General features: G+C 35.9%; 1 protein-coding gene across 1 annotated transcript in view; it reads left to right on the forward strand.

Annotated features, from left to right (window-relative positions):
* LOC121430346 (ras GTPase-activating protein 3-like) overlaps window positions 1–23,644 on the forward strand; it is a gene marked incomplete at its 5' end in the record, with an annotated part of 97,498 nt that overhangs the window by 27,997 nt on the left and 45,857 nt on the right. The window contains one exon of the mRNA XM_041627625.1: window positions 2,905–3,012. Coding sequence (XP_041483559.1) covers window positions 2,905–3,012 — 108 coding nt within the window. The remainder of the gene's footprint in view (window positions 1–2,904; window positions 3,013–23,644) is intronic.

Genomic DNA, 23,644 nt, shown 5'->3' on the forward strand with positions numbered 1-23,644 from the left:
TTGGTCTCATCCCATATGGTCTAATCCTAGTTTTTTGCAACTAATTTATCTACTAACCATGTGGTCTAATCCTAGTTCATCTGCAACTATTCAATCTACTAACCATGTGGTCTAATCCTAGTTCATCTGCAACTAGTCAATCTACTAACCATGTGGTCTAATCCTAGTTCGTCTGCAACTATTCAATCTACTAACCATGTGGTCTAATCCTAGTTCGTCTGCAACTAGTCAGTCTACTAACCATGTGGTCTAATCCTAGTTCGTCTGCAACTAGTCAATCTACTAACCATGTGGTCTAATCCTAGTTCGTCTGCAACTAGTCAATCTACTAACCATGTGGTCTAATCCTAGTTCGTCTGCAACTAGTCAATCTACTAACCATGTTGTCTAATCCTAGTTCGTCTGCAACTAGTCAATCTACTAACCATGTGGTCTAATCCTAGTTCGTCTGCAACTAGTCAATCTACTAACCATGTGGTCTAATCCTAGTTCGTCTGCAACTAGTCAATCTACTAACCATGTTGTCTAATCCGAGTTCATCTGCAACTATTCAATCTACTAACCATGTGGTCTAATCCTAGTTCATCTGCAACTATTTAATCTACTAACCATGTGGTCTAATCCTAGTTCATCTGCAACTATTCAATCTACTAACCATGTTGTCTAATCCTAGTTCGTCTGCAACTAGTCAATCTACTAACCATGTGGTCTAATCCTAGTTCGTCTGCAACTATTCAATCTACTAACCATGTGGTCTAATCCTAGTTCGTCTGCAACTAGTCAATCTACTAACCATGTGGTCTAATCCTAGTTCGTCTGCAACTAGTCAATCTACTAACCATGTCTAATCCTAGTTGGTCTGCAACTAGTCAATCTACTAACCATGTGGTCTAATCCTAGTTCGTCTGCAACTAGTCAATCTACTAACCATGTGGTCTAATCCTAGTTCGTCTGCAACTAGTCAATCTACTAACCATGTGGTCTAATCCTAGTTCGTCTGCAACTAGTCAATCTACTAACCATGTGGTCTAATCGCCATTTAGTTCACTTACCATTTTGTCTTATTTCCACTTTATAGGTTATAACCATTCCTCTAATATCCACTCCGTCAAACACAATAGTCTAAATGGCAAAATGAAATGTTCATGAGTCGCATTTTGATTTTGACAAAGTGCAAAATAAAATCTTTAGTAGACAAAGAGAATTACAGTTAGTGGCTGAGAATTATTTTAAATGTGAATTTTTTTCTATTTGTGTCATAACTTATTTCTATCATAACTTATAGGCCCGTATCTTGAACTTGGGTTTAACTTAAACTCAGGTTTAAAGTTGTGGTTTAAGTATGGATAGCCAATTGTTACATGAATCACTAACAGTAGAGGTATCATACTTCAGATCATTTGGCTCTCAAATCATTCATAATTGTCTAGGAAGTATAAATAGATGATTGTCTTCACCATTGATGAATCAGGAAAGAGCACAGTAAACATAAGAAACGTACAACTTAATAAAAATTTTGACACTTTTAGCTTCCATAATTTTAGCACAGTTAGACCATGGTCTAAGTTAAAGCTGACTTCAGAATACAGGCCATAGTCAATAGTAATTGAATAAGTCATTTTTCTCACTTGGTTGCCATACATGACATACATGTTGAAATGACATGCATCGTGACTGACTTGTTGGAAACATATAGTGATGCGAAAACAAGTGTGACACCCCCTCAAAAAAAGGAACAACAAGTAGAACTTGCTCGGAAACATACAAATTTCTTCTGCATTGTCAATACAGCTAAGTGACCCAACAAAGATGCAAAGCTTGTAAATTGATGTCCAGCTCCCTTTGTTACCATGGAAACAAGACAAGAGATGCTCAAGGGTTCATCCTTGTTGAAGGGGAGACTGTCTCCTCTTGAATTTGAAATGACTTTGTTTTGCAAACTTGGAGAGAAGTATAGACACGCATTCCATGTTTGTTTTCAGAGGATTGCACGCACATGGATGCGAGGCAGAGGTGCATGTAAATTAATATTTCTGGCGTGAGGATGCATTATCGGGTCTGGTTTTAAATTGGCAACACTAGTATGGAATTTTCTGTTTTCATATTTGTAAAATCAATACAACGTCAACAAGCCATGGGCATGAACGGTGTTTCATAATTTTTAACACTAGAGTGACACGTTCTACTTTTCCGTGGTAGGTTGAGAGCTTTAAACTTAAAATTGTTTACAACTTGATGATCAGGTTTGCAGTTATTTCTTGTAAGGTAGTCCTGAAATGGATGTTGGGTCATCTTAGTCCGTAGAAGAACTGTTGATCTTGACATTTCAAGCTAGTAAACCGCTAATTTTTTTTCTCCAACTTATTTAAAAAATGGGAATTAACACCTGTGGGTGTCCCTCGATGAAAACACCCTGAGGTTTTGAAATTCCCTATTGTAGATCGAACATAACACCAAAGTGTTAAAGTACACTGTAAAAACTGTGGTGTTAAAGCTGACACCAATTGGTGTTAATAGAGGACCACACCCTGAGGTGTTAAAATAACACCCTAGAGATTGAACATAACACCAAAGAGTGTAAATGTAACAACCATAGGTGTTGTAATAACACCTATACATGTAGGTGTAAAACTAACACAACCAATTTAACACTGGTGTAAAATAACTGGTATGGTCCTCTATGTACACCAGTTAACACCACAGTTTTTGTTGTGTAATAACCCATAGTGTTGAATTAACACCTAAAATGTTAATACTGGAGTACTATGGTTAGTGTGGTACACTAGGAATCAACACCACACTTTTTATTGTGAGATGATTAGAACAAAAGCTGGCCGGAATTTACCATCTTATTCACCATTCAAAATTTTCAAATACATATCTCTCTCTCTTTCTATATTTTAGAATTGCCTTGTGGAACTCTGTATCAGGTTTATCAGGTGATGTGTTCATTGGTGAGGTCAAGATACCAATTAGTGCTCTAGACATGTCTACGGGCCTTCATCAAGCATGGTAAGTCAGACATTCATTTAAAGGACAAGTCCACTCAAACAAAAAGTTGACTTGAATAAAAAGAGAAAAATCCAACAAACAAAATCGGAAGTGAAATAAGAAAGTTATGACATGTCAAACTTTCGCTTAATTTCACACAACAGTTTTACGTACATCTTGGTCAATATGCGTTATCCACTCGATATTTCTTTTGTATTTTATTATATGAAATATTCTAATTTTCTCCTCATTGTCAAGTGACACAATGATTAGTTCTGCCCTGTACGTATGGGATCAGCATTGTTTTATACCATATGGTTCAGTCAACTTGGTCCTTATTGTCAAATCTGTAAAAAATGAAATATTGTATAATTCAAACAAAAAACAAAAGAAATAATGAGTGATGGACATCATTGCCTGACTATTTGCATAACACTGGCCTGTGCATATCACTGTTTTATGAAAAATAAGCGAAACTTTAAAATGCCATGACTTTCTTATTTTACATCCGAATTTGATGAAATTTTCAGTGTTGTGCTTGTTGGATTTTTCTCTATTTATTTCAATCAACTTTATACTGAGGTGGACTTGTCCTTTAAGTACAGAATAAAACATCAGCATAACTGCGCATAACTTCAAATTAAACTCAACTTCAGAATACTGGCCATGGTGTTTTGCATGTGATAAAAGTTGTAGTTTATTTTAGAATATTTATATTGGACTTATGATGACACTACTGAGCAGTTACATGTAATTGTTTTAATAGATATCTTAATCTTGTGTTGGCTTCCTAGTGAGAAAAACTCTTATTCATCAAACAATGGCACATGGTGTTTGATATTCCCTATCAAAAGTCATAGTGGATGTTTTATTAAGCTATTTGTAGGTTACCACTTTATGCATGACTGGTTATCCTTTCTTGTGCTAAATATTATATCCATATGTGGATGATTGGCGCCTAAAAACATGTTCCAGTCATGCGTTAAGTCATGGGTATCATTACAACCGTCTCTATCAAACACCAAGCTGCTCTTATTCCTTTTTATCTTCTTTTCTAAAAAAATATGTGTTGTAAACGAAGAAAATGTGTTTGGTACATTTTTTAATACAAATTTGAGGAAATAACCACAGTACTTCTTGGCCGTTTGTGGCAACAATTTAATCACAATATTGATTCTTTCCTCTCTTAAATGATTGATGGAAATGGATCAAGAAATGATGGCGAGAGGAGTGAGGGGCAATTTATTGATTTAGAGCAGCTTTCCTGTGGTGTAACAGAAGATAAATCTGATTGCCTTTGTATGTCACATTCTTTAGGGATTGGTGAGGCAAAAAAATAAGCTTATATCTTCATAAGAAAAGTATCATTGATATCACTCTTATTCCTTTTTATCTTCTCTTCCAAAAAATATGCATAAGTTGTAAACGAAGAAATTGTGTTTGGTACCTTAATTATCTGTCCTATTTCATGGCATTCAGGTATACTCAGTCATGCTTCCATTTGCGTTTTGATTACGACCACCTTGGCATTCAAATGTCACTGTTGTTTGAAACATAAATTGAACAAACAGAAAAGGTGGAGGTATATAGCCCAGATCATCGGGCTGTGAATTATCTTTCACCCTCGCAACGTTCCCCTCTCAATATTGTTTACAGTTCATCGGTTTCAACCCGAGACCCTCTTACCCCCAGTGGAGCAATTCACACATGAAGCGATTTGCACGCGTAATTTCCCTCGGCATACAAGCATAGCAAATGACTTGTCATACACCATCATTTAGGCTTCCCCTCAACTCTTATTCTTTTTTTCGTGCGGTGGATATCCTCGGTTGCGCTCTCCCCTGCCACCGGTGCAGATGATTGTGTTCGCCGGGAAAATATGTTCCTTCGGGCGATGGTGGATGATGATTGCGTTTCCGGGTCTTTGACTGAGCCAGGCTGCGCAGGATATTGGTGGGTTTTAGGGTATGGATTGGATTACGATTGCGAAGGAGATGAAAAGGCTTCTGAACACCACCATCCCGCATCCGGTTGAGGGTAACTCGCACTTCTTTGCTTCTTCAGTGCAATGGCGCCTCTTCGTCAGTTTTTTCCCCAAAAAAGTCTCATTTTACACCCCTTGTGATTCAGGCCAAACTAGATTGTTCTTTTATGTTTTCTGAGTGATGGAAGCTTTTCGTTCCTCTACATGCGGAATGATGCTCTATATAAACACAACAAAAATAAACATTTCATATCTCTCCATGTTCAGATATGTTGTTTTGCTACTGATCGAAGGAGCTGTTGCTGATCATTCTCTTTTCACTCGCTATGTCCTCTCTTTTACTCTTTATTTGTTTTTATACACTGTACCTCCATTTCGTTTTCTCATAGCCTCTCTCTGAATATCTTTTCCCTCCCTCCCTCTCCTTTTTCCCTCCCTCCCTCTCCTTTTTCCTCTTCCTCTCTTCTTCTTCCTCACACCTATCTTCTCCTCTCTCTCTCCTTTAACTTCTAATTCTTCTTTCTTTTATATTCCCCTCCATCTCTCTAACTTCCTTCCCATACATATAATGTCCTTTGACATGTAAATCTTCTCATAGATTCCCTCCCTCTTTCCACCTTTTAATTGAAAAAATGTTTCTTTTGTTCGTTCGTTCATGCTTGCGTGCATGCATGCTTCCTTCCTTCCTTGCTTCCTTGCTTGCTTGCTTCCTTTCTTTCTTTCTTTCTTCCCTCCCTCCCTCCCTCCCTCCTTCCATTTTTCACCCTATTGCATCCTCCCCTCTCCGTATGAAATAATTATATTACCTCTTCATGTACTACATTCATTCCCCCACACCTCATGTAAGGCCCCTCTTTCATTTTCTGTCCTCCTTTCTCTCCAATCTCCTCTGTGTTCAAATCATTATATTGTTTTATTAAGGCCAGGGGTGTTGTTGCTTATAAACAGGTGGAGACAGGATTCGTTTGCTTAATTTGTCTCTTCTCTCTCCAGAATTCATCAAGCTTTGCTTTAGTCCCCCTCTTTTTTTTCTTGGAGAGGGGACAGTATAGATTTTTCACTCTTTTGTTTGTTATATTACATGTCAATTGATTTTAGTATGAATAAACTTTCTCATTCAGTTTATTCTCATAGATATCAGAGCTAATGGATTGGAATCCAGTCTTTAAAATTCTGAATACGTGATTGATGCTTATTTCATCATTTTAACCATCTTCTTTTAAAAATTGTCATTTAACATGAAATACATTTCAGCATAAGGATACCCATTCTAACTTCTTGCAAGTATGATGAAAACAGGTATATGAAATAGTGTCTAAATAATACATGAAATTTAAATAGCTCACTTTCCATCTTGATTAGATGCTCAAGGCGCTTCAGAGCAGAACAACAAAAACTATGTACATATAAATGTCTGAACAAATTAAGTCAGTATATGTTTTGTTTTTAATTTTGTACAGATAAAACTGTAATATTCAACTATGTTTTTAATTGAAGGTGGATAAATTTGAAAAGTCAGATAGCAGGATTCCGTTTTATAAATTCCTTTTATGTGTTCATCTTGTGCCTAATGAGGCAGTTCTTTTAGAGGTCCTGTCTTACACAGAGAAGTGATGGATTCAAATCAAAGTCAGATTGAGATCGATCTCAAGTTGAGATTGATCTCAAATTATGTCGTAAAGAAAATTGATTGATGTCAATTTGAGTTTGAATAATGTCAGTGTCTAGTTACAGGGTCGTCCCCAGGGCACCATCTGTCAGAAAGTTACGATGGATTCATATTGAGATTGATCACACTCTGTCATTAATCTTGAGATAGTAATTGGAATCAATCTTAGTTTGATCCGTTGCAGCTCATTGTAAGACAGGGGCCCTGAAGGGGTTTGAAGATAGACATGGGTTTATGACAGTTATGATCAATTCAATCAAATTCTACATACATGTACTCTAAATACGCTGATGCATGGAGAAAAAAAAGTAAAAGATCAAAGCCAATTTAAAGAGAAATTCCAGTAGTTGCAGTAAACACTGATTTCATGAGAAAGTCTGTAAAACCAGGCTTAATTGTCAGTATATCATCGAGGATCTAGATCTGGTACAGTTACATAAACTGAACTTTGTGAAATCTTGAAATCTACGCTGAAAAACGTTCACACTGAAGATCACCAACACAGATAGGCACACGTGGGACGGTGTATTATTATTGCTGGAATAAAGACCCGACGGAAGTGACCGAATCCGCGCTTATTTTGCTTATTTCTCAGCAATTACACAGTTTCTCCCAGAATCCTTTGGCACATATTTTTTATTCATACAAACAGACACTTGGGTGGTCATTATGTTAGATTCTGTAAAAAGTCATTTTGAGATCGTTACCAAAACTGGAATTTATCTTTAAAGAATTTCTTGATTAAATAAACTTACAGGGGCAGTGTCTCAGTAGTGAAAAGGGGGATTAAAGAGGAAGAAAATGGAAGGGGGTACAAGGAGATAAAGGTCCTGAAATATATCATACCCCTATAATTTTAAGGAGAAAAAAAAGTGATATCACCCCCCCCCCTTCAAATGTACTGGCATCACACCTAATAATTCATGGATGATTTAATGTAAAGTTCTTACAACCCTGCAAATACACTAAGTGTGTAAGACATTATTGAAAGGTGCTGAATTTGTGGTTGAGATATAGTGCGTTTGGACGAGAAACCAAACTTTCGATCACAAGGCCCTTACGGCCTAGTAGCGTCAGTACCTTCCGTGATTTGTGTCTTAGCGGTAATGAATTGAGCTAACAAGTCTCACGTCGTTGTGAGGCAAGCCTGTCGATGCATCAAATTCTGCTGCGTCTTTGCTTTGAGGGGAAAGTCTTTCGGAGTTGGGAAGAGATGGGGTTGGGTTGGATAAGTGAAAGATTGAAAGAAAAAAAGGTTGTATCAAATACCTCTTTAAAGGGGAAGTTCACCCTGACAAAAAGTTTATTGTAAAAATAGCAGAAAAATTAATGAAAAATATTGTCGAAGGTTTGAGAAAAATTCATCAAATAATTAAAAAGTTATTAGAATTTCAATTATTTGATTTGTGACGTCATATGCGAGCAGCATTCCTACATAGCGAATGGTAAAGAATCAATAACATGTCATTTTCTCAGAAAATTGAAAATGGTTCTCACTGTAACTTTTGTATATCAATAGACAAATCGTTTCACACCCGATCATGAAAAGAAAACAAAATTAAGTCATCAGGAACCATACAAAATTTGAAATTTATGCATTTTATATTACATAACACATGGGACAGCTGCTCGTTTATGACGTCACAAATCCAAAACTTTGAACTCTAATAACTTTCTTACTTTTTAACAGATTTTCCTCAAACCTTCACCAATATTTTTTACTATTTTTTCTGCTATTTTTACAAGAAAGTTTTCTTCAGGGTGAACTTCCCCTTTAAGGGTCAAGTCCACCACAGGAAAATGTTGATTTGAATAAATAGAAAAAAATCAAACTAGCATAAATCTGAAAATTTCATCAAAATCGGATGTAAAATAAGAAAGTTGTGACATTTTTTCAATAAACAGTTTTATGCACAACTCATTTAGATCTGAATGAGACAGTCGATGTCTATCACTCACTTTTTCTTTTTAAAAATAATAATAATGAAACGTTTTTGTATAGCTCAAAATACATAAGCAAAATTGCTTATATTGTTGGAATAATGCAATATTTCATTTATTTACAAATTTGACAATGTGGACCAACTTGACTGAACCATGTAGTATAAGCAATGCTAATTCCATATGTTCAGGGAAGAATTGTTATTGTTTCACTTGACAATGAGGAGAAAATTAGAATATTTCATATTTCATTTAATAAAATACACAAGATATAGTTAGTGGATGATGTCTTCAGTCTCCTCATTTACATACCAACCAGGATGTACATATTATATATATATAACTATTATGTAAAATTAAGCTTTTTGTTGGGGTGGACTTGTCCTTTAATTATTTTAGATGGTGTGAGAGAAGAGGGATGGATTACCTGCATGTCCTTATGTTTAAAGCTTGCGTATAGTTTTGGTAAATCCACCAAAATGCTCCTATCACTATTCCAATTCATTGCTAGCTAATATGAATGGATATGCCCTATAACAGTTATGATGTGGAGGATATGAAATGAAAATGTGTTTTACAGGATAAATTTTGCAATTTTAAACGGAAATTTAACTTGATCGGGTCACCCGATCAAATTAAAATATCTCTGTGATTTTTGTCTTTCAATTAAATCCTATTCCAAATCATGGAATGGGCTGAAACTTTCAAGATATGTTCTTTGTCTGTAACTTTTGGATATCTAATCACTAAATTTATAAGATAAGTGCTTGAATGCCCAATTTTTTAATTTAAAACAAGCATCGCCGAGAGAGGGCGCTATATATCCAAGATTTGAATATTTGAAAATTTCTCAGAGAAGTGCAGTTGGAAAAATATCTAACGGTCTCTACGCTTCAGTAAGACTGTCATATTAGATGATATTCGATTATCAATCACATTATTGACCCTTTACCAAAGCTATACACGGGCTTTAATGAGTCTGTAATCTATGGAAGACAGAAATAGTAATAGGAAAGTGAAAAGCATGGTAACAATTATTAATCACATGATGTAGCCTCCTTGCACATAAAAAAGAGAGGAAAACAGAGAGAAAAGGATAACAAATGAATGAATGAGTTAAAGAATGAAATAAAGAATTTCAAAGAAAAAGGAAAACGAATTAACAGATAGAACTAAAGCCATACAAATTTGAGGAAATAACCACATTATTTCTTGGCCGTTTGTAGCAACAATTTAATCACAATATTGATTCTTTCCACTCTTAAATGATTGATGGAAATGGATCAAGAAATGATGGCGAGAGGAGTGAGGGGCAATTTATTGATTTAGAGCAGCTTTCCTGTGGTTTAACAGAAGAGAAATCTGATTGCCTTTTGTATGTCACATTCTTTAGGGATTGGTGAGGCAAGAAATAAGATTATGTCTTTATCATAAAAATATCATTGATATCACTCCTTTTTTGTATTTTGTGATTGTGTAAATGAGAAGTGATAGGAGATGATATGTGGAAGATTTAATTGTTTACCCAAGGCACCATTTAACATATTGGAAAGCATTATGACAGGATTGAAAAAAAAGATGTAGGCTGGGTATTTCTTCCATTGATAATTTTCATATCTGGGAAGTGTAAAATCTTGATACTGATTTTATTGAGAGCACCTTTCAGTCAACATGTAAATGCATGTTAAAATATGTTCTAGATATGAATGTATATCTATAAATTCATTGATTTCTTGACAATTTGGTGTGTTCTCCTTTGTATATAAAGGACATTTTTTGAATTCCCTGTATAGAGAATTATGACACTGATGGATTTCCATAGAGTTACGATTGATTGGATCAATTGTAACTCTTTGTAAGACGGGGCCTGATATTGAGCAATGTAATAGGGAGATTTCAATAAATCCCTACTTTGGAATTGGATTATGTTTACAAATTACACAGCTAAATGCTTTCCATAATTTCCTTTTCTTGGATTAAAGTTTCCAAGTAATGTTCAGTTTCCCAAGCTCCTCTATGCTAAGATACACTATGTCCTTTTGTGTAGGTCTTCATCTGTTTCATAACTTGGTCAGGTAATAAGTGGTTTCCACCTCATCTTCTTCCCTGTTTCATTCTCATTCTCCCAAGAAGGCATCTCCATCCCCCCCCCCCTGCATCTCGTTTTTCTCCGGAAAACGCATTCAACCGGAAGAAAACATTTGTAGGAGAGTGGTTGGGGAGGGGAACTTGATGCTCGCCTGTCTGACCGTTGGGAATAGTTTCCTTTGAGCATTTTTTTAACGCCTTGTGATTTCGATGCCTACAGTGAGGTAGATTACCGCAAAGGACACCTGAGGTGTTGTGACATATCAACAGTCTAGGCTATCCATTGATGAATTTACCTGAGAGTAAAAAGTAAACATGTTTTCTTTTTTTTACCACAATACTGATCTATTTCCTGTTTGTTGTTAAATGTAGCTGCAGCATGCCCCCTCATTTGACTCTCAGGAGGATTCTATAATATCTGAAGCTTGCTTGAAGTGAACTACTATTATTCAGTAGTAGTCTATTCTCAGAAAAGCTTGCGCAAGGTGAATGATTTCGTGTGTTTATTTAATGAATTTACACAACGTATCCTGGGACTCTTGTACTTGATTTTAGATTGTGTGATATATTATTTTGTTGGTGGTCAGTATTTGTTCTTGTTCTTTTTATTAACTGTTATTTATTTTTATAGTTACCATTTGTTATAATTCATTGTTTTATCTTTTATTTCTATTATACATCATTCATCATTTATTATTTTTTATTATTTGTTATTATTATCTTGACAGCCTTAACTCACTCACGAGTGGCATTGCATTATGGATTCTTAAGGCCTGGTCACATTGCCCGAGTGTTGTTGGAGCGGTCGTGGAGTGGTAGGGAAGAGGGTTGAATTTCGCTCTCAAAATCGGGGGAAAAAATCGAAAAAAAAAAAAAACAATCGAAAATGGTGAACGGTAGTGAGCAGTGATGATTTTTTTCTCTCCGCTCCACGACCGCTCCAACAACGCTCGGGCCGTGTTACCATGCCTTTAGTTCAAGCTTTCTATTCTGTCCTTTCTGTCCCGTTTTACTTTTCCGGATATTCAGTGGATCAATTTCAGGGAACTAGATTCTATTTGTTTTAGGGGTATAATTGAGGTCAAAGTTGATATCCAACTGTTTAGCAAGCCTTTCAAAATCTTTAGAAGTTGATCAATAAATAAAAAAAAGAGAACTGTCTTTGTAGAAGGAACTACTTCATTTGTTGTTTCTGATTAATTTGCCAATAAATGATAATGATTGAATAATAAATAATGAATGAAAGCACAAAATGATTTATCAAATTACAAATGCTACATTTAGATATATATAATAATAGATTCTAGACAAAATTATAAGCTGTGAGCACCTTAATCGGTAGACTAGCTTAGCCGGGTAATATAGGAGCACCTTGAGCACCCCATAAGGTAAATGCATGAGCTATACAAATCCTATGTAATTATTATTATTATTATAGTTATTATACTAATAACATATAATATAAAAAGAAGTACATATATTCAATAATTATTAAAACAAATTTGTGGTAAGTCTGGTGAATCTGAACATCAAATACAAATTAGAAGAGAATTTGAAGAAATGCTGGATAGATTTGTCGTTTCTGCATAACATTTGTTAGAGTTGATTTACCAGCCCATCTGTAGACAGTATTTTTTATGAGTTCTCATAGAATTTCCCTTCAATCTGGAGAGAAAGTGTTATTGATAGATCTAATGAAGATATGAAATTAGCGATTTGTGAATTTGGTTTATCTATCTATAAATAATTTGGGGACATTTGATTTGCACACCTATCTGAAGAGCTATGTAGTGAATGCTTACTTAATGAGCAATAGGACATTTTCATGTTTTCAAACCTGATATGTTTGTGTAACCTGCGTAGCAGAGCGAGAGTATAGGCTTTTCCGACGGCGCCGGCATCAACATCAAATCTTAACCTTATGTTAAGTTTTTGAAATGACATAACTTCGAAATTATGTGGACCTAGTTCATGAAACTTGGATGTAAAGGTGATCAAGTATTACTGAACATCATTCCTGAGTTCCAGGTCACATGACCAAGGTCAAAGGTCATTTAGATCAATGAACTTTAGTCATGTTGGTGGTTTTGTAGAAATATCATTGTAACGTTATGGACCTACTAGTAGTTAATAAAACTTGTATATAAGAGTAATCAAGTATCACTGAACATCCTGTGCCAGTTTCAGGTCACATGACCAAGGTTGAAGGTCATCTAAGGTCGATGAACTTTCGCCATGTTGTAGGTAATTGTTGAATTCCCATAACTGAAAATTTATGGATATGAAATGTGGACATAGGGGAAATCCAGTATCATTGCTCATCTTGCTTAAGTCTTAGGTAACTTGATAAAGGTCAAATGTCATTTAGGGTCAATGAACGTAGTAGCATATCATCGTATGAGAACAGTGTGTTTTTCGTGAATAATTATTTCATAGTCATTTTCAAAGTCAGCACTGCAGCTATATTGAATTTCATAATGCAGGCGAGACTGCCAGATGCGCTCCACTTGTTGCACACTCGCATGCTGATATGGCACTAAAATCAGATGAATGATTGTAAACAGATAGATTGACACAATCTTGCTCCTTTGCCACACCTCCTGGCAACTAATACGCAGTGCAATTTCATTATGACGTAACAATAGCTTCATGCAAACAATCATTTATTAGCCAATGATAATCTTGTGGGCTTGGCAAAATATTCTTTTCATCCAATATGGAAAATATTGGATGGTTTTCATAGGCAAACACTTTAAAATTCAGTTTTGGTATTTCGTCTATTTGGAACAACCACGTAAGACGTCCAAAAATATCTGCGCCTCTCAAAATCTACATCTATAAATGATATCCTTCTTTAGGGAGTTTAATATTAATAATATCTGCACACAATTCTTATTCAGGATGTCTTTCCTTGAATTCTTATTGGCATATATTTTCAGGCGACTCCCCCTGTCCATTCTTCAATGAAAGTGACCCCCAGAGATTAGCTGGATGTATTTAACACATTTTCCAGAGGAAATAATGTACCAAGCAAGAGCGTATTTATTTGTGTTATCACCTGGTTACTTAAAAAAGAAAATTCACAAACGCTCATTTCATATCTTCATTAGATATTATACCAATGAAACATGTTTTTCTTGCCAAAGTGCAACTATCATTAAACCTGCTTCTTCTGCAGCACTTATTGGCTTCATGGAATTCATCCTGCTTTGTAAAAATTCACTTCACCTGGGTTGAGTGCAGCACAATATGGATAAATGTCTTGCTTGAGGAAAATACACCATGGTTTGGATTTGATTCCACAACTCTCTGTTTGCGGGATGATAGTCGAAACCCCAACATGCAAGCTCTTGTGATGACCTTGAGCTGTGAACACCAAAGTCACCACATATAAATAAATCAGTCTCTGTATCAAGACCATACGTTGAGAGGAGGAAGTGGGACATGTATCTTGCTGTAAGGGATTGAACTTGCTAGCATCAACTGACATCATCTGCACTTGGCCTATTGATTAAAAAGACAAGTGGTGACAGTTAAGAGCCTTAGGGGACACTTGTCTGTCCGATCGAATGGCAGATCGATGAAAGGAGGATGCAAGGGGCATTGACCTATTTTTGTTACATATTCATGTTACACTTCCTGGAGTATTTAGTATGTCTGGAGTCATGAGGGAATAGATATCCTCATTATCTAGATCTTTTTCGATATCTTTTCCTGGATGATTTCCTGGTTAATTCTTTGTTGTTACTTACAAAATTAAGAATGACTTGTCATTGCTTAAAGCAAATCAATGTTTTTGTATTGTTGGTGTTATGCTGAACATGATCGCATTGTGAGATAGCAGTCAAGGGACCAATTCCTTAAAATCCTCTCAGAGGGACTAATGAGTTTTTTTCCAGAGTCATGAACCTGGAAGTTGTTATCAGACTGTTTTTGTCTCACCTGCATAGCAGAGCAAGACAAAAGGCACCACATTTTGGCGGCGATGGCGAATTCAACATTGAAATCTTAACCAAGGTTAAGTTTTTGAAATGTTATTATAACTTGGGAAGTATAGTGACCAAGTTTGGGTCGTGTGGTCCAGTGGTTAGAGCATTGAACTCATAATCGTGAGGTTGTGAGTTCGAATCCCAACTCTGCCATTGTCTCCACTTTGATAAAAAGGCCCGAGAGTGATGTCTGTCGTCTATAACGTCAGCCACTATGACTGATTAACCTAGACGTAAAATGTTTCATAGGTAATTGGTTTTATACCAGCTTGGCGTTTACCAGCAAAATGCTGTCCTGCCGAGTTCCTACGGGAGTTACCACAAACAGAAAGAGAAGTTGGTGAAACTTAGACATAAGAGTATTCAAGTATTACTGAACATCTTGCTTGAGTTTCAGGTCACACGACCAAGGTCAAAGTTCATTTAGAGTCAATGAACTAGGACCATTTTGGGGAATCAACATCGAAATCTTAACCAAGGTTTGAAAGTTTATGGATGTGGTTCATGAAACTCGGATGTAAGAGCAATCAAGGATCACCAAATATCCTGTATGAGTTTCAGGCCACATGACCAAGGTCAATGGTCATATAGAGCAGGGTTGGCGATTTTTTTGATTTTTTTAAAAAAATCAAAAAAATCGGATTTATTTGATTTAAATCAGATTTTTTTGATTTTTTTTGATTTTTTTTAAAAGTTCCTTCGAAAAAAAGGGTAATTATCCCCCCCCCCTTACTCTTAGAATGACATCAATATTGATGTTATACATTTCACCCCTAATATTGTTCTTAACCACATATTTTGTAATTAAAATCCAGTAAAAATGGACAATTAAAAATAAATTTGAGGAATCATGTATCTGAACTTAATTCTATCATACATAGGCCTATGAAGGAATATTCCATAGGAAATTCCCAGTGAGTAGAGAAAATTCCCCTCTGGGATTTTTCATTCAAATATTTAAAAAATCCAAGAGAAAAAATCCCTTATCAAAACTGCCAACAAACCCTTTGTCAATTACTAGTATTCATGTATATTGTAAGAGAAATAATTCAAATCAATTTTTTTTTTCAATTAGTCACAGCTTTACAATAGTCAAAGAGAGACTACAACTGTATATGTTTAGGATCTTTTTGATAAAAAGCTCTTCTCTTGCTACAGATATCTTGCAAAACTCTCAGTTTTGGAGAACAATATAGGAGATAGCTTAGTCAAAGGGTGACTATACTACATTTTGTTACTGTGATTTTTTTTACATTAATCTACAATTTTCATTCCCATATTCTCTACAAAAAAAATCTGTTTGATCCATGAAGTATGAAAAAGAATCTACTTACTTTTAACTTAAAGGATAAAAACTGCAAAACTGCTTAAATTACAACATATGTATTACAAAAAGAAGTATTTTATTTTAAATGAGACACAGCTTACAACTGCCAATGATTGTAACTGAAGTACCTGCATCTTAATAATAATAATAATAATATACTCATTTATATAGCGCAGAAACTATGTGCATATATTCTACTGCGCTGCAATTTAGAGCTGGTGAAATGCTTGAAAAACAAAATTAGAAAAAGGGGTAAAAGAAATGTGTGGTAGTTATTTGAACAGATAACTTTTCAGTTTAAGTTTGAACGTTTCTATTGATGGACATGATCTCACAACATACGGCAAACCATTCCATAACCTTGGGGCTGCACAGGCAAAAGCGCGATCTCCCAAAGTTATCTTTGTATTACGAGCGGGGATGTGAAGGAGCAGATTATCATTAGAACTACGCAGGTTGTGAGAGTGTCTGTGAACTTTTCTTTGTAAAAGCTCAGAAATGTAACTGGGGGCTTGACCACTTAGTGCCTTGTATACAATTAACAAAATCTTGAAAGATATTCGTTGGCGAACCGGAAGCCAGTGCAGATCTTTTAATACAGGGGTAATCCTTGAAAATCTAGATTGACATTGACATCTTAACATTAAAATGCAGTGTTAAATGTTTATTCCGAGTTTTGCAAATTGTTGTTTATAGAGCTCTTTCCATTATTACATGCAGATACAAAACTTCCATTATTTGTAGCACTGAACATAAAATGGGCTGCAGTGACTTAAAGGTTTATAAGAGAAAGCTTATGACTGTACTACATTATGTTAATGTGATTTTTATGATTATGTTATTTAAAACATCAAATGTATGATAAATGTAACAATACGAAATAAGAGGCATGTTGAATATGTTGATTACATGCAGGTATCATTTTTTGTCTCACCTGCGAAGCAAAGTGAGACTATAGGCGCCGCTTTTCCGACGGCGGCGGCAGCGTCAACATCAAATCTTAACCTGAGGTTAAGTTTTTGAAATGACATCATAACTTAGAAAGTATATGGACCTAGTTAATAAAACTTGGCCATAAGGTTAATCAAGTATTACTGAACATCCTATTAGAGTTTCATGTCACATGACCAAGGTCAAAGGTCATTTAGGGTCAATGAACTTAGACCATGTTGGAGGAATCAACATCGAAATCTTAACCTGAGGTTAAGTTTTTGAAATGTCATCATAACTTAGAAAATATATGGACCTAGTTCATGAAACTTGGACATAAGGTTAATCAAGTATCACTGAACATCCTGCATGAGTTTCACGTCACATGACCAAGGTCAAAGGTCATTTAGGGTCAATGAACTTTGGCCGAATTGGGGATATCTGTTGAATTCCCATCATAACTTTGAAAGTTTATGGATCTGATTCATGAAACTTGGACATAATAGTAATCAAGCATCACTGAACATTTTGTGCAAGTGTCAGGTCTCATGATTAAGGTCAAAGGTCATTTAGGGTCAATGAACTTTGGCCGAATCGGGGGTATCTGTTGAATTACCATCATAACTTTGAACGTTTATTGGTCTAGTTCATTAAACTTGGACATTAGAGTAATCAAGTATCACTGAACATCCTGTGCGTGTTTCAGGTCACATGTCCAAGGTCAAAGGTCAATGAACTTTAGCCGAATTGGGTGTATCTGTTGAATTACCATCATAACTTTGAAAGTTTATGGATCTGATTCATGAAACTTGTACATAAGAGTAATCAAGTATCACTGAACATCCTGTTCCAGTTTCAGGTCACATGATCAAGGTCAAAGGTCATGTAAGGTCAATGAACTTTGGCCATGTTGGGATTTTTTGTTGAATAACCATCATATCTCTGTAAGTTTATTGGTCTAGTTCATAAAAAGGACATAAGAGTAACCATGTATCACTGAACATCTTGTGCGAGTTAGAGTAGTATGCAAAGTCAGCACTGCTGCTATATTGAACCGCGTGATGCAGGTGAGACGGCCAGAGGCATTCCACTTGTTTTATTTTACATGACAGAAGTAGTTATGTGTAGGCGAAGGATCAAAACTGGAAAACTGCCAACAAACCTTTTCTCATTGACTTTTATATATTATATATTTTTTTTTACAAACTGCTCTCTGAAAAGTTGGATTATGTGAAAACTTTATGTTAAGAATGAAATTGACTAATAATAACTGACAAAGAATGTAAAATTTCAGAAGAAAAACTCGACATAATTTACAAAAAATGAGTACGTATTGACTAAGCTTTTTCGGTATTGATATTTTCAATACCGGTATTACTAATAGCTTCAATACCGGTATACCGACTAATACCGACTAAATTCCCAATTTATTGTGCAAACAGTGTCCAATGTTTGTTTAGCCCTGATATGGCCTCGGATAAAGAGGGGATGCTTGTGGTCAGCTGAGGAATGCTCAGCATGGTCCATTCTCATTGACAAAAACTTTCTCTTTCTTTACCAAAAGTTATACGATCATGCTCTCTCCCCAACAAGAGCTGTGAATTACCTGTGCATGTGTGCAAAATTATCTCAGCAAGCACATGGTACGAAATCAATAAGTCAAGTTGCCAAATGCTACACCGCACAAACTCACTGCTACTTACTTTGCTAAACGTGTGTACATGCCCTAACTTCCAAGCACCAAAATTCCCTGCTAAAACTGTCAAGGATATATGCGTGATTTTCCCTTCACCGATCTGGCCCCACTCATTCACATTCAGATTCGCCCCTTTTGTTTACCACTCACATCAACACGTGTTCGTCGAAGGTTCAAAGTTTGTTGACCTCAAATTTTGACGTCTCGTAAATAACTTTTCTTATAAATGTCCGTTGTGTTGAACCCCGCCCCCCCCCCCTCTTGTGAATCTCCACGTTGTCTAAAAGTAAAACCCTCCCCCTAAACTTCTTATCCCCTGGCTGCCTCTTTCTCACTCATTTTTTCTTGCTTTTGTTTTTCTTTATCTCCCCAGCCCCTTAATTCTTCACTCTCTCTTTCCCATCGGCCCATTCTCTCCCCGTCACCACCCCTCTCTTACCACAAACAATCAACATCCTCCTCTTCTCCGAATCTCGATCTTCCCTCTTTTTTGTCAATTTCATCTTTCACACATGCCAAATTTTAGTTGATCAACATCTTATCACGCCACGAGACCATCATAAATTTAAATTACAATCAATCCAATAGTTTATTTTATTTTATTCATGACCGCACATGCACAAAACGGATACAACACCCATCACAAATCACACAAATATTCTCAGCCACTTTCTTCCATTTACGATCACTTCACAGATCAAAATAAACAAAGAGGGATGGCGTAACATTTTTTTCCTGTTAATGTTATCAACATTTTCTGTTTTTTTTAATTTTCATATTTAATTTATTTATTCATTAATGTATTATTTTTTCTTTATGTATTTATTTTTTTTTTTTGGGGGGGGGTCAGACGATTTTTGTAGCAGGCTTATAGTATAAAAGTAAACTTGTCATAATTGAAACAAGTCAAGAGCAGTCCAGAAAAAAAAAACATTGCATAAAGAAAAAAAAGTGTTAATCCCTGTGGTTTGTCTCTCAATGCACAGCAGCACCCCCCCCCCTCCAAAAAAAAAAACTCAGTGGACATTCCCATTGATACAAGTTAAGAGCAGTCCGAGAAAAAAAAACTTGCATAAAGAAAAAACAAGTGTTAATCCCTGTGGTTTGTCTGTCAACGCCCCAAGCCAAGGTTGATACTTTGTTGAAGCCCGCAATACACCACGTGGTCAAAAGGCAGGCTAGGGAGTGTTTCAAAAAGAGTTTTGTCAGTGATTTTGTTTGTGTAGAGGGATGTTACAAGCTAGGAAACCCTCGCATGTGATTGGCGGAAAGCAAATCTGTTGTTGAAACCACTGAAAAAAAACTCTTCATGAAATGCTCTCCGTCTCGGTCGACTTCGTTGTTTACTGTAGCTGTGTACACGAGTGCATGGAGCTGAGCCGACATGCACATCAGTAGCGAGGCCTCATGCAGCGGCTAACGGAGCTCAGACAGTAGTTAAGGGGCGATGTATTCATTTCGAGGTTAGATTATTGGATTCTGATTTCATTAAATACATTGAGAGAGCCAAAGAACTTATTGTTTTGGCTTAATTTTACTGTAAAAATACCCATAAACGACAATACAGAAGAAAATACCGGTATGATATTTTCAACTTTTGGTATGACGGTATTTCGGTATTGAAATTTCAACGGCGGTATCCATACCGGTATGACTTTCATACCGAACGGTATTACTAATACCGGTATATCGAAAAAGCTTAGTATTGACAACATACATCTGTAGTTTTTAAGGAATTAACTGATATTATTAATTTGATTTTAATTTGTTTTAAGTAGATGTGAAGACTTTGTTGATCTTTTATTGATATAAAGTTGATTCAAAGTTTTTCAGTTGACTTGAAGAATTAAAACTGCATTGAACAAATACTTTGTCCATGATTTGTACATGTTTCAATGGAAGTGATTTAAATCAATGATTTTTAAAAAAATATCATGGTGATTTAAATCGCGATTTAAATCACGATTTAAATCAACGTGATTCAAATCCGCCAACCCTGATATAGAGTCAATGAACTTTGCCCATGTTGGGGGAATTTGTTGAATTGCCATTATAACTGTAAAAGTTTATGGATCCAGTTAATAAAACTTGGATATAAGAGCAATCAAATATCAGCGAACATTCTGTGCTAATTTCAGGTCACACCAAGGTCAAAGGTCATTTAGGTTCAATGGACATAGTATTTTACTATTATATGAATTGTGTGGCTTTTTTTAAATAATTATTCAATAGTTTTGTTTAATTCAGCATTTCTGTTATATTGAATGGAATAATGCAGGCAAGACTGCCAGAGGAATTCCACTTGTTTTTCTTTTAAGATCTGTCTGTTGGACTTACTTTTACTTGTATTTCACTTCTCAGAGGGTGTGATTTATAATAGGCAGGAAGTGTGTCAATAGCTTATAAAGCTCCCACAGACTGACTTGATAATAAGCTTCAATATCATCTTTGTTTGAATCTGGAACCGGCATTCACAAGACCACCTGCATAAACCTCGAGACCTCAGCCATGGCTTATCAACATGTTTGTATTTTATCATGAAGTTAAACACAAAGTAAATAAAGAGGCTTTAATGGGAGGAAATTATAATTTGTAAACAGATTTTCAGCACTACTCTTTATGCGATCTTAAACACATAGGAGTAATGCGAAAATTTGTTTATTTGTTTACAAATTAAACACTTGAAGCTTTCTCATATATCCCTTTTTTATGGTACTTTGTTGTGTGCTTGGGATGTACCCAAATATGAACATCCATGTGCTTTCAGGAAGTTTATAAGAGGAAAAAAATGAAATCATCTTGCATGTTGTACTTTGTTTAAGCCACCGAGCTTCAATATCAAATGGTTTGTTGATATTAAATAATACATGATCCCTGGAGTGTCCTACGTTGTCTTGATCAAACCTGGGACAAGGGTTCGTGTCGTTCATTCCATCCCCTCCAGGCAGGCAGGAAGAACACTAAGTGGCTCTTCACTTTTGCTGAGGATGTCCGATCGTGCTGTTTGATGAAGATCTTATCGTTATAAGCGATTACTTTCACTCCACTTTATCCCCGTTTCCAGCATTTCTTGCGTGCGGAGGAAGAAGAAAGTCGAAATTCAATTTTACTTTTACGTGCGCTTCGGTGTTTTTTCCTGAAGATCTTATCTTAGCAAGCGATTGCTTTACCCTCTCCTCCCTTTGTCCATCGCTATCCTGTTATTGGAGAGAGGCAATGATGAAATAGTGAAATAATGATTTTTGTGTGTGGGTTTGTGTAGGTGTACAGGATGCTACATAAGCACTTGCCTGATTGCCCGGGGCAAGTAAAAGGTAGAGTCGGGCAAGTTTAAGACCTAAACTACTTGCCCTAATTGGGAAAGCAAAATTCTTGCAGTGGAATGACCAAAATTAGGGTTAATATTTTTTATATGATATCGACCTTTATTTTGGTCATAGTGGGCAAGATAAAATCACTTTGGAAAAAGTCATGCTATAACAAGGTACATCAGGTCAGCTTGATTGTTAAAGGAGAGAAGGAGTTCAATGGTTTATAAAACCACAATACTTTCTTTTGAAGAGGAATAACTTTTTTCCGAGGATTTTTTCGGGCAAGTGAAATAGATTTTGGGGCAAGTATATTCCAACTATTTAAGAATTTACTTGCCTAACCTGGAAAGTGCTTTTAAAAAGTTATGTAGCACCCTGGTGTATGTGTTCAAAAATTCAAATGGTTTTGATTGTAACAATAGACTTATTATCTCACACCCACTTATGAAAGGAAGGAAGAGATAATAGTCATTATAAAACGGGTTCAAGGATGTAGCCAATGGTGAGTGCGTATTCAAGTCACGTGTTCATGCTTTAATTATGCGCAACCTTCCAGTCGTGCTTTTTTTCGTGCAGCACTGTGCATTTTTTGTGCAGCACTAGCACTGTGCAATTGTTGTGCAGCATTAGTTCCAATAGCACGTAAAAACTAATACGCGTTCAGTAAAAGAGGCTGGCTAGGATTTTTATGCGCTTACTTAGGCGCGCATAGTAGATACGCCTGTGATGTCATAATTGACAATCTTGTGATCTCTTCGTCTGTAGCTGTGCGATCGTAAACAAGTTGGAGGGATTTGAACAAGATTTCCATGAAAAATCCATTTTGCCGACCCGTTTTATAAAACAATTAATGCACATTTTAAGCAACTCTCGGCAACTCTCGGGCATTCACAATATTATGCAAAAGCACTCGGCGCAAGCGCCTCTTGCTTTCGCATAATTGTAAATACCTCGAGTGTGCTGCATCGTCATAACACACTCATAAATGTGCATTAATTGTATATTATGAACTATTTAAAAAAAATCACAATTTATGCATTTTATAATGCATAATATATGGGATAGCTGCTCGTATATGACATCAGAAATCGAAAAACTTCAGATTCTGATAATTTGTCGAATCTTTGATGGATTTTATCCTCAAATCATTACCAATGTTTTTTTATCAGTCATTTTTCTGGTATTTTTACAACCTTTTTTTCAGAGTGAACTTCCCTTTTTATAGCGTTGAAAAACGTTTTTCAAAATAAACGTAATGACTCGGGCCTAAATCTTCCGTTTGTAACAGCTACAAAGGAGTAAAGATATTCTTCCACTGAGCTGATATTTTTTTTCCCAAGAATTTAGCCTTCATTTTTCCACCCTGTGATGTTACTTTGCTTGTCATTCCAAAGGCGTCTTAATCCAATTAAACTTGAGCTTGCCTTATCCAAATAAACAGTGTAACCGTCTTGTTTTAGTATGTGAGGAGGCTCTCGTGTAAATCTCATTTTCAATTGGCATTTCCCTTGGCAATGTTTATCCATGTTGACAGAGTGGAGGACATGTTCTGGTGTACATGTCGTTGCTGTCGGCATTGAGGGCTTGTCATATCTGGGTTAGACAGAGTCATAGCAGGACCATTACATGACTGTGGGGCCTGTACACTGAATGAGGTAGTATGAAGATCAAAAGGAATATATTCCACTTGTTAGACAGGATTGGGAAGAGAGAGATGG

The sequence above is a fragment of the Lytechinus variegatus genome, chromosome 16 (genome assembly GCF_018143015.1).
Source record: "Lytechinus variegatus isolate NC3 chromosome 16, Lvar_3.0, whole genome shotgun sequence".
In the NCBI taxonomy this organism is placed as follows: Eukaryota; Metazoa; Echinodermata; class Echinoidea; order Temnopleuroida; family Toxopneustidae; genus Lytechinus; species Lytechinus variegatus.